This window comes from Montipora foliosa, chromosome 5, assembly GCF_036669935.1.
Source record: "Montipora foliosa isolate CH-2021 chromosome 5, ASM3666993v2, whole genome shotgun sequence".
In the NCBI taxonomy this organism is placed as follows: Eukaryota; Metazoa; Cnidaria; class Anthozoa; order Scleractinia; family Acroporidae; genus Montipora; species Montipora foliosa.
In genome coordinates, this window is record NC_090873.1 from 7,047,497 (window position 1) to 7,058,104 (window position 10,608).

Here is a 10,608-nt window from a genome sequence, read left to right on the forward strand (position 1 = left end):
TTAACGAGGAACATATTAGTTTATGTCCAAGCGAATGAGTGCAGGCTTTCTTAAAGAGCGAAAAACGAGGTATGTAAAATCGTTTAAAACAAAACCAAATGTTAAGATTAAATACACGAGAGAAAATACTGCATCCATAATTACGGACCCTGGAATTTGTATCGAAGAGGTTTTATTAAGCCAACAAGGTTAGTAAGGCCGTCCGCTTTTGTCTTTGTTAAGAGTTGTCCGAACGACCCATACTTTTTAGTTTTCAAAACAAAAAAAAGTGATCAGAGGAAAGGTATTGGCTTAGTGAAACATTTAACTAGTTTATCCGGAAATATAAACATTATTTTTGCCCATACAGCTTTCAATTCAGTTTCAACTACAACCCCGGAGTAAACGTGACACCCTTCCATGGAAGAGTCTTTCTGTCTACGTGGGACGAATTTATGTTAACTGTTTCTATTCCCAGCCTATCGATTCTTCATGCAACTCGGAACTGTTTTTTCAGATTGGTTCTTGGTTTCTTGTTGTTTTTCTTTCCTCCGTCCGACCGATCCTTTGTTAGGGAATACATTCGAAAGGTAAACGGAGAAAAAAATCTCAAACTCCTAGATGAACATTTAAGGCCTAAATATACACGAGCCGAAGGTGCTGCTTTTTTCGTGACAGATGCAATTAGTTAGGTTCTCTATTTCCTGACATGAGCAAAAATAAACCAAAATCCTGTGCTGCAATACCCGAGTGCTTAAAAACTCCGTGGAATTAGCACGTTTTTTTGTACAGAGCAGTAGAGAATGTAGTTACTGATCTTTTGGTGGCTCATGGATGAGCAGGTGAAAATTTAGAGTAATTAGCTCCCGTTTTAAATACTACTTAAATAGTGGCCAGGAAGGGTATTGAAGATGAATGGTATAATAATTAATAACACCGATAAAATACAAAACAACGCTCTTCTGATACTAAAAAAATAGCAACGTCCTGCATCCATCGAAATAGTCCGACTTAAATTACCCTCAAAAACCACTAGAGGCCACCCTCAACGTCACTTTGAAACTGAACGCCACTTCGGAATATAACTTATCACTATCATATTAAGAACGTCGCGATTTGGTCCATCTTGTTCACGTCACACAAAATGGGCGAATTATCCTGTGAAGGCCGAAAATCGGAAAATGAACGGTTCATTGTTGCATGCTCATGCATGCTCATGATCACGTTGTCGTCGAAACCTGAAATGTAGTCATTTCACGTTGTTTTGTGGATTACGTCAAAGAAATGTACTAAAAAGCGTGCCGCTCGTGCAGCACGATTATTTTCCCCTCTTTTAACCAATGACGTCTCCTCTTTGTGAAGTTACCGTTGCAAAAACTCTCAATCTGTATTTACTTGGTCGTGGCACTACTAAATGGACTGAATGCAGATTATCTCGATTTATATTTAGGCGAAGAAAGATATTGTCTTCTATTCACACTCATTCAAACAAACCTTCGAAGCGGAAAATAGCTCAATTAAAGATGAGAGAGAATAGGGACTTTAAAGATCTACGACGCCGACGTAAACGAAAACGCCACCTTAAAAAAAAAAAGCCATTCAGATTCGTAAGTCTTTCCCGACTATTCCATCTACCTTATTTAGGAAATTAACTCTTCATGAAATTAACGTGAATTTGAATACTTCGAGTTAATTTCATCAGTTATTGGGAAGCAAAATTCCTTTCAAATCGCGTTGATTGAAGTCGCGTTTATTTCAAATACGCATAAGACAAACGACTAACAAAGACAACGTGGGGATAAGGCGTTGTAGAGTAAGTCTTTCCACATGCCTGGTCTGGCCTGTCAGTTATGTCCAATGGAAAGCGCTTTTAGTCCGTTATGTCACCATGACGACGCAAAACTCGTTGGCTCTGTCGAAGCTAGAGCTATCGTCAGCTAGCAAATTTTTCTTCGTACGTTTGCCGAATAAAACCAAATTTTCGAAAGTTTTAACAATATATCAGCATTTTCATTTCAGTCCCTTTCTGTAAGTTTACCAAGATCCACTGTTTCGCTGGATTGGAGACGCAATTTGAAGGTTATTATTTCTAAAATTCGCTTTACAGGTACTGGAAAATTGATCCATTTGGTCAACATTTACAAAAGCAGGTTTTGAGGAAATAGAAGATATTGAGTGCATCACCTGGTAAGAAAGGAATTGTATTAAAACATGTACACTTTCAATTGTAAAAAACTGGCCCATGCACAGACGCAAAACTGCCTATAACGTGGCCGAAAGAGGCCTGAAAGTTGGCCTTTAGACACCTGACAAGGAAGTGCTTTTTGACAGAGAAAAGCCCTGGGAACGAGATTGAAGGAAGCGCAGCCTTTTTAAGAAAATATAAGACACTCTTGTCTTTTCGAATAAGGACGATAAATTGCGGACTGCGATTCGGAAAATTGTTTAAGCAATTAGTTAATTAAATGTCCACTCTTTCATCAATTGCTCTACATGATTGACAACAGCAACAAAGGACGTTAGTAATTGATTATTCCGAGGGAAAACACTTTATTTCTTTATAAAAACATTGTCACCAGAAAATTAAAAACGTGAAAACGGGATGTAGAAATTAATATTCCACGAAATTATTACCTAAAGAACCATTAATTAAACAAAACCATTTCTTACACTAGAAAGAGCTTTTCCTTTATCCTAACGAAACAATCTTCAAAAGCTAAATTCCAATCAAATTAATTAAAAAATATCCTTCAATCACTCTTGACCAGATATTAGTTAAACATTTCAAAATTGCAACAATGCTGCAATTCAACATGCAGTTCAGTTCAATGCAACATTGAAAATTTGAGAGCTTTTCCTTTATCCTAACAAAACGTTTCTCAAAGCAAATTGCGGCAGATTAATTTTAAAATGTCATTCAATTACTCTCAATAAGAAATAAGCTAATGTAGGCTCTTTCGCAACATTAATAATCAATGAATCACTGATAATTAGAGGAACTTGAGGGAAATGCCACGAAAGAGAGCCGTTGAGTAAATTTCAGATATATTAATCTCTTCACAACAAAGATTGGCGATAAAAGACGACGTTTCGAAGTCATCTTGGCTTCGTTTTCAAGAGATCCAAAGGGAATTTTGTGATTTACAGACACGTGTGATTAATTTGAAAGATCTAAAAATTGAACGGGCCATAGACGTGTGCAATTTGAGAGCTTTCAAAACATCACGGGTGAACCGGTTCTTTGGAAATAACAGCTTTAAAACCAAACAATAAACAAAGTATCGATATTAGCCAACAGCTTCGAAAATATTTCTAATTTTTAATCAACGCGAAACTTCAACAGCTATCAACTGACAAATTTAAAGTGGTTATAAGTCACACACGCCCCTCAACGACATTTTTTCGTATTTCGAAAATAACATTGCGGTGGACGTCATTTAAATGTTTCCATGACAACATTTCTGTTCCCTCAGCGGCAGTTGAATTCGTCCTAGAAACCTTTGGTTGACGTCCACCTAAATTTTACTTTCCAAATATGAAAAAAATGTCGTGACGTGTGACTGATAACTCCTGTAAAATACCAGGAAAAAAACTCAAGTTATACTCTTCTGTTGGAACAAAAACACATCTTATTCCCAAATGGCACAGGAAATAGGCTGAAATGTCGTGTCCTTTTTCTCTAAGTAGTAACGAAAACCGCTGGTCAGCAACCTGGTTCTGGTCATTGCTGTCTAAGGTCTTCCCAGGTGCAAGCCGAAGATAGTTAGTCGAGGCTTTCAGTACAATATATAAAGCCGCTGCGACACGTTGAAACTTTTAGCTGAAACTTGTGTGCAAGTGCGCTGCGAAACAAAACTCAGGAGGCACTGCATCGTGTAACATGGTCAGTTTCATGAAACTGTCTGAACTTCCGTTGGGAGACAAGTTTCACGAAAAGTAAAACCGCTTTCAACTTCTGCAACGGTCGCAGCAATAGCAGTGGTGATAAAAACGGGAGTTTCACCGTGTAACACCACTTCCTGAAACTGGTCTCTCTCGGTGTTGTTACGCTACGCTGCGTAAGCCAATCAGAAACCGGCTGAGGCCTTGTAAACAACATTTCGAGACCAGTTTCAACGTTCCCGAACGAGTGTTGACCTTTTATGTTACACGGTGCAACGCCTGCTGAAATTCAGTTTTTTGCAGCGCCGTTCCACATAAGTTTCAGCTAAAAGTTTCAACGTGTAGCAGCGGCTTAAGGTGATTCCTCAGAAATTAAAGTTCCCGATGATTTTTTTTAAAACTTTCCCTGAATGTTCTCTACCAAGCACTGTTTCGAAAAAAACAGTAAAAATGATAGGTCACCATTCTCGCTTAAGAGATATGATGGGCCAATCTTACCCAATTTATGCTTGTACTCGTGCTATTTAGGCGCATTATTCATCGGTCCACGTTACATTTTGCGGTAGCTCGATAGGTAGTTTATAAAAGTAATACTCGGAAAAAAACTTAACAGGTAGAAAATGTCGAGCATATAGAACAATATTATATAAAATTTGTGGAAACATAACACTATTTGAAACGACGTGGACGTAAAGCGTTCGTAGAGTCGTTATTTTTGCGGTCATAATTTGCATCACAGAGTAACGGGTTCCAACATGCTTTCGCCTAGATCTTTTTTTGCTTCCGATAAATTTTTTTAGTTTTCTTTTAAATTAAGGGGCACAATATGCACACTATTATTATGTAATAAAAAATACAGGTCACCATGCTCGTTTAAAAGAAAATGAGCATTTATTTCGCTATCGAGCTTAGCTTGAGGGAAATTTCTTTCACTGTGTACGTGCACGCGCTAATTTGCGCGCGCTAATGACGCAAAAATCGTGCGCAGTAGGGATGCGCAATGCAATACTGAGGAATCACCTTAAGAGAATTTTTTTTTACTTTGCTGAGAAAAAACAATGGAGCAATAGCTTGCCGTCTTTGGTCTACGATAACCCACACTTCAAATATACATTTCTGTCATGACAGTTTCCATTTTCAAATCGGCATTACGAATTCGTTTTCAGATTTCTCAACACCAACGTTTCACAGTGCTCGACCCAAAAGGACATGGTACCTCTCTCTGTGTTCGCGACTTTAGTTGCCTTTTGTCAAATTATCACTGTGGCAGAGACTCAGACGTGCCATGCCACTGGATCGGGGGAGTCCATCTTGGGCTGGATGTTGCAGAAACACATCTACAGAACCATGCGCGCCAATATCGGAATATCATGTGCGTTAGTCTGCCGAGAAGATGTTCGATGCCAAAGCCTAAACTTTGTGATGTCTCTGCGCATGTGTGAGTTCAGTAATCGTACCAAAGAAGCCAGACCAGAGGATTTTGTCCCTGATCAAGATCGATATTATTTCAGACGAGACATAAACAGAGGTGAATTGACTACATGATTGACTAAGGAGCACCCACAGCTGTCGCTCTTTCCGATAAAGCCTTGTGTAGACGAGAAATTTTTTATGAGAAATTTTATATGGCAAACACATTTTGATGGTGTTGGCAGCACAAAAATAAAAGCTGACAATTCCCGGTTGAGTGGGTCAGCAATGCCTTTTGACAACAGCAAGGCGAGGTTGCCTGGTCGTTCCCTACTAAGAGGCAAGAATTTGCCATATTTTATGTGACGAATCGTCTACACGAGCAATTTTTCGTATTTGACAATTTTCATTCGTCACAAAAGCTAGAACACGCCAGCTTTTCAGCAAATACATTTGTCACATAAAAATTGGTCAAATTTCCCCGTCTACACGAGCAGTCAGTCAATGTCATCTAAAACAGTCCTTCTCAGGACTACACTCCCCAGGACAATCGTACCTTCCTTAATTATGATATGACTCCTGGGTTCAAACCATTTACCACAAATAGAAATTGTCACATAAAAATTGCTCGTGTAAACGGGCCATACAACGTTGTGCAAAAAATGTAGAACGGTGTCATCTGTTTCATGTGCTGGAAAACAACTGATTCACGCCGTTCGAGTAATGGCAACTCGTTGAGCGGAGTAGAGCTCTTTTTCTTTTTTTGCGTCTTTTGCGAAAAGAAAATTGCATGGGAAACCACAGGCGGCCCAGACGTTGTTTACGATTTAAACTTTTCCAGGTTTGCTTTCTATTCACTTTAACGGAAAGCAAACCTGGAAAAGTTTAAATCGTCAAAATGGCTTTAGAACGACTTTAGAACGCCTCAGCTGCCACAAAGACTTCAAAATAACACAAGAGCAGACTAAAGTAAGTTTCTTTTATTTAAATCCTTTACTACAAGTTGAATTTAGAGCGATTTTCGAACCGTTTCATACATTCTCTTAAATGGCTCAAAACGTAACGCAATACTGTCACGTATGTAAATCACAAACAAAGTCTGGGCCGCCTGTGGGGAAACTATCCATTCGTGTTCTTTGCCTCAAAAGTTCGAAGCCGAAAGCGAAGCTGAAATTGAAGCCGAAGTCAACGAATTTGAGCTACTAGTCAATCTCCAAGACAAAGCTTAAATAAGCCAGTTTCGAAGTCTAATGGTTGGGTTGGATCGAACATGAAACGGAAGCTAATGCAGGAATACCGCATTAGCCTCCATATCATGCTAGATCCAGTTTAACCGTTAGAATACAAAACTGGCCTATTAAAGTTAGAGAACTAACGATCCATGTATCTTTCAATTCCAGTCCCCCTGGGTTCTATCCCTGAACTGGCAGCCGTGTCTTGCCAAGAAATAAAAGCGAGCGAAGGTCAAATTGTCAGCGCCAAGTACTGGCTGTCGACTATAAAACCGGGTACGGCGGTATTCGCGTATTGCGACATGAAAACTGGAGGTGGGTTCTGTTGCACTCTCCGCGAGCTTTTGTCTTGTTCTCTTCCCTTTTTCCATATCTGTCCCGCTCTTATTCTCGTCATAAGATTTTTGCTTTTCCTTCCTGTTCCATTTTGTCATCCTCGTTTCTATGCTTATTAGCACCATTCGCATTCTGCCTCGATGTGGTGCTTTATCGGGTTCAAAATTCAAAGGTGTCAATTTTATCTGAATTCTTGATTTCCCCCATATAAATTGGTCAGAAGTCCGAATTTAGTATTTATGAACATCTCGCACCAAAGATGCAACATCCATCAAACTTTTGAATGAATCGAAACTCTAGTAATCTAGACAAACAAATTTGGAAGCAAAATAGGATAATTAATGTTTCAAGAATTGCCATGTTACGGCCAAGACATTAGAGAGATTCACGTTTACATGAAACGGCAAACGTCGGCTTGCCGTTTCACGTTTCACGTAAAACGGAATGAATCTTGTGACTTAAGCTTCGCATGACCCAAGGCAACTCTGAATGCCCTCTGTTAAACTTGAGTATTTAGATACTGACAAAAAACAAAAACAAAAACATTTTTGAACATTGCTGGTAGAAAAAGACGCTATGTGAATGATAATCATTACCCGTCACATCTTGCGAGTTTCGATGAAGCCGCTTTGTCAGTAAACAGAGAGCGAACGCGAGTTCCTGAAGAAATTTGCCAGGAGTCAGTTATGAACGATCTATATTTTTCCTTGTTTGACTTACCGGAAAATGGTTTTGGGGTTCTTTTTTCCGCAAACAACTTGTTTTGTAGAAGAAAAACGAGGAGAAAATTCTGCGCATTCAGCAAACTTGAAAATACTTTCTTTCACGTAGAAACGGCAAGCAGTAACCGGCAAATATGACAAACGGCGGGAAAATCATGGTCACGTGGTCCCTTTGCCGTGCGTGTTTCACGTGAACTTCATGCTAGATCGCCCTGTTACCTTTTAACCATTAACCGTCTCGATTAACTTGTGCTATTTGTAGGAAGCGATGAAGAAAACGTTATAATTATTATTATTTTTGACTGAATACAGTTGCAGCTGAAGTTGAGATTGATGTTTGGTATGAGATGGTCTTCGTCATCATCATCATCATCATCATCATCATCATCATCATCTTCCTCTGGTCTTTCCCATATCCTTTTCCTTTTGATACACCTGATCTTTTTTCCTGCAGATTCATCCTTCTTTTTAGCATTCCAACTTTCACATTCCTCAGCCTGCTTCTGTTTGCTTTTGCCATTTATGACATCTTTTCCAATTCCGCGCCCTAATCCTAAGAGCCTTGGGAAGTGGCAACTAATGGGGCAATTTCCGAGTTCATGTCTGCGTCCTCTTCAAAGCGTGTCTAAGTGCCAAGTTTTTGTGATGGTAATTAGTTCTACTTTACATGTGAATGAAAACTAATTTTCGTAAGAAAAACGTCGCACTTGGACTCGCTCTGAAATGGAGGCAGACATGAACTCGCAAATGGCCTATTGGGCTGAGGAGGAGAGGGAACTGTTGTCAAGTTTTTTTCTTTTTTTGCTTTTTCCTTAAGATGCCGACGAATGTACAGCCTCATCCCCCGTTTGTGACGTTAACGCCTTCTGCAACAACTCAATTGGCTCTTACAACTGCACTTGCAAGCCAGGATACTTTGGCGACGGAAAAACTTGTAAAGGTGAGAAAAACGCGGCAGACTGTACAAGTTAAATCATAAAATTCATCACAATTTACTAAAAAAACGGAGTACATAAATACAACACATGAGCTTAAAAATGGACTCTCAAAAAACAGAATTGTTTTAAACGACGTGTTACAGAATCCACGCGATTTGAAAACGATGATAGGTTCGGAAAAGATGATTATTCTTCTGGTAAAACGAGTACATTTTCTTGTAGAGAAGCGATTTAGTAGAAGCCCAGTAATATTCTGCCTACGTAATTTTGTTATATCTGAAGTCTGAGAAGTGTAGGTCCTTTTGTGCCATCCCACTAACTAGTTGAAAACACTTTTGATAAGGTGATTGATTCACGCTTACGATTAGCATTGTTACTAGATTTTAAGGTTTCATTTATGCCAGTAGAATTTCATTCCTGTTACTAATGGTGTTATAACAGCATAACAACAGTCCCACTGTGAAGTACAGGAAATAATGTTGTTTCATGGGAGGTCAGGTTCGGAAAAGAAACAATTTGGAATTATCGTCACACACAACGACATCATCATCTTCATCATCATCATCATCCCCACCATCATTACTCATCATCATTCCCCATCACCACTATCACCATACCCAACATCAATGATCATCATTATCATCATCATCATCACCATCACCATCATCGGTCGTCACAATCAGATACAATAGTACCACTTATCTTCCACAATTTGAATCCTTCTTCTTCTTCTGACTAAAAGTGACTTTGTCTTTGCTGTAGACGTTGATGAATGTACCGCGGCTTCGCTGTCAATTTGTCACGCTAATGCCTCATGTACCAATACTCTTGGTTCTTACAACTGTACTTGCAAGCCAGGATACATTGGAGACGGGAAGACATGCCGCAGAGGTAACAAAGAACATTAGTTGCAGCTTATCCTCTTTTAAAGTGATGTCCTAAATCTTCGCTCCAAAGGTGCGACAACTGATAATCCCAAAAATCAGATTTTGTTGTATGGAAACCAGATGCAGCGTACCCATTTCATGCTTGCTATCTATTTCAAACATCTCGCCCCTAAATTCCCTCTTCCAAGGATATCGATAATTCTGGTAGGTATGACAATCGATCGCTCACCTTAAACAGTATTTTTTTACGAAAAAGAAAAGTATGCCAGAAAAGCAGATGCACCATGTTTTCTACCACCACTAAAATGCATAGCCACTTCATAGTGCAACCGGTTGTAGTTGCAATTTTGCACAGAGACGAGGTTCGAGAAAGCGCCTAAATCACTTTTTACAAACATTCTATGGAAAAAATTTACCACCTCAGGAGGAAATTCCACGTTAAATTTTACGCGAAAACTGATATCGCACGAGACGCCGCGATGAGGCCATTCAATTTACCTTTTGTCGAATGTTACAGAATTATAAATGCGCCCCAAAAAAAGCCATTTCAAAGAGCTACCTCGACTGTTAGTTGTTTCTAAGTTTTGTCTCCGTTGCTATGTAACGCCACCCGTTGCTACGGTGCAATATCGGTCAGCCTCGTTTTAAAGTTGCAATTCCACACTGAATACCTTTCCTCGATAGCCAATCAGATGGCGAGAATTCCCGTAGGAATGCGATTCTATACTACAACTACTACTATGCGATTCTATACTTTGACATCGTAGACTTAAATGAGCCAGCACTTGTTTCAATTTGAGATTAACCGGTGTAAGACCTTCACAATACCTGAGATCACACCAGAAAATTTGCTAATATAATAGCAAGTGTATCTATAAGCAAGGGGACGGGTTATGAAGGTATAAGTGCTTATGTGCTCAAGCTTATCACGCCAACATTCACTGAACTGATCACAAGGTTTCTTAAGTTGTCAATCTCTACCGTTACGTTTCCTGACAGATAGAAATGTCTCAGATGACATCTCTACTCAAAGGAGGATCGCTTACTAAGACAAACACTTCAATCTGACGCGAGCAATATCGCGCCATTATCGCATAAATTATAAATTGATGTGTCTGTCCGCTTATTGACATTAAAAATTAGCCAATGAGCGCGCGAGAATTTTTGCAGTCTTTGTAAAATATCATTGTGATTACCGTTGTCAATGTGATTCCCATGGTTA

The 10,608-nt window shown here is 39.3% G+C and overlaps 1 protein-coding gene across 2 annotated transcripts in view; it reads left to right on the forward strand.

Moving 5' to 3' along the window:
* The window catches only part of LOC138003511 (uncharacterized), an 18,071-nt gene continuing 7,463 nt past the window's right edge, over positions 1-10,608 (forward strand). Inside the window, exons 1-6 of one of the 2 annotated variants that reach the window (XM_068849612.1) lie at positions 1-69; positions 2,087-2,166; positions 5,028-5,389; positions 6,672-6,818; positions 8,379-8,501; positions 9,262-9,390. In XM_068849612.1, the coding sequence (XP_068705713.1) occupies positions 5,071-5,389; positions 6,672-6,818; positions 8,379-8,501; positions 9,262-9,390 (718 nt within the window). In that variant the 5' untranslated portion in view covers positions 1-69; positions 2,087-2,166; positions 5,028-5,070. Of the gene's footprint in view, positions 189-2,086; positions 2,167-5,027; positions 5,390-6,671; positions 6,819-8,378; positions 8,502-9,261; positions 9,391-10,608 lie in introns of both variants that reach the window. The other variant, XM_068849613.1, reaches the window with a different exon arrangement.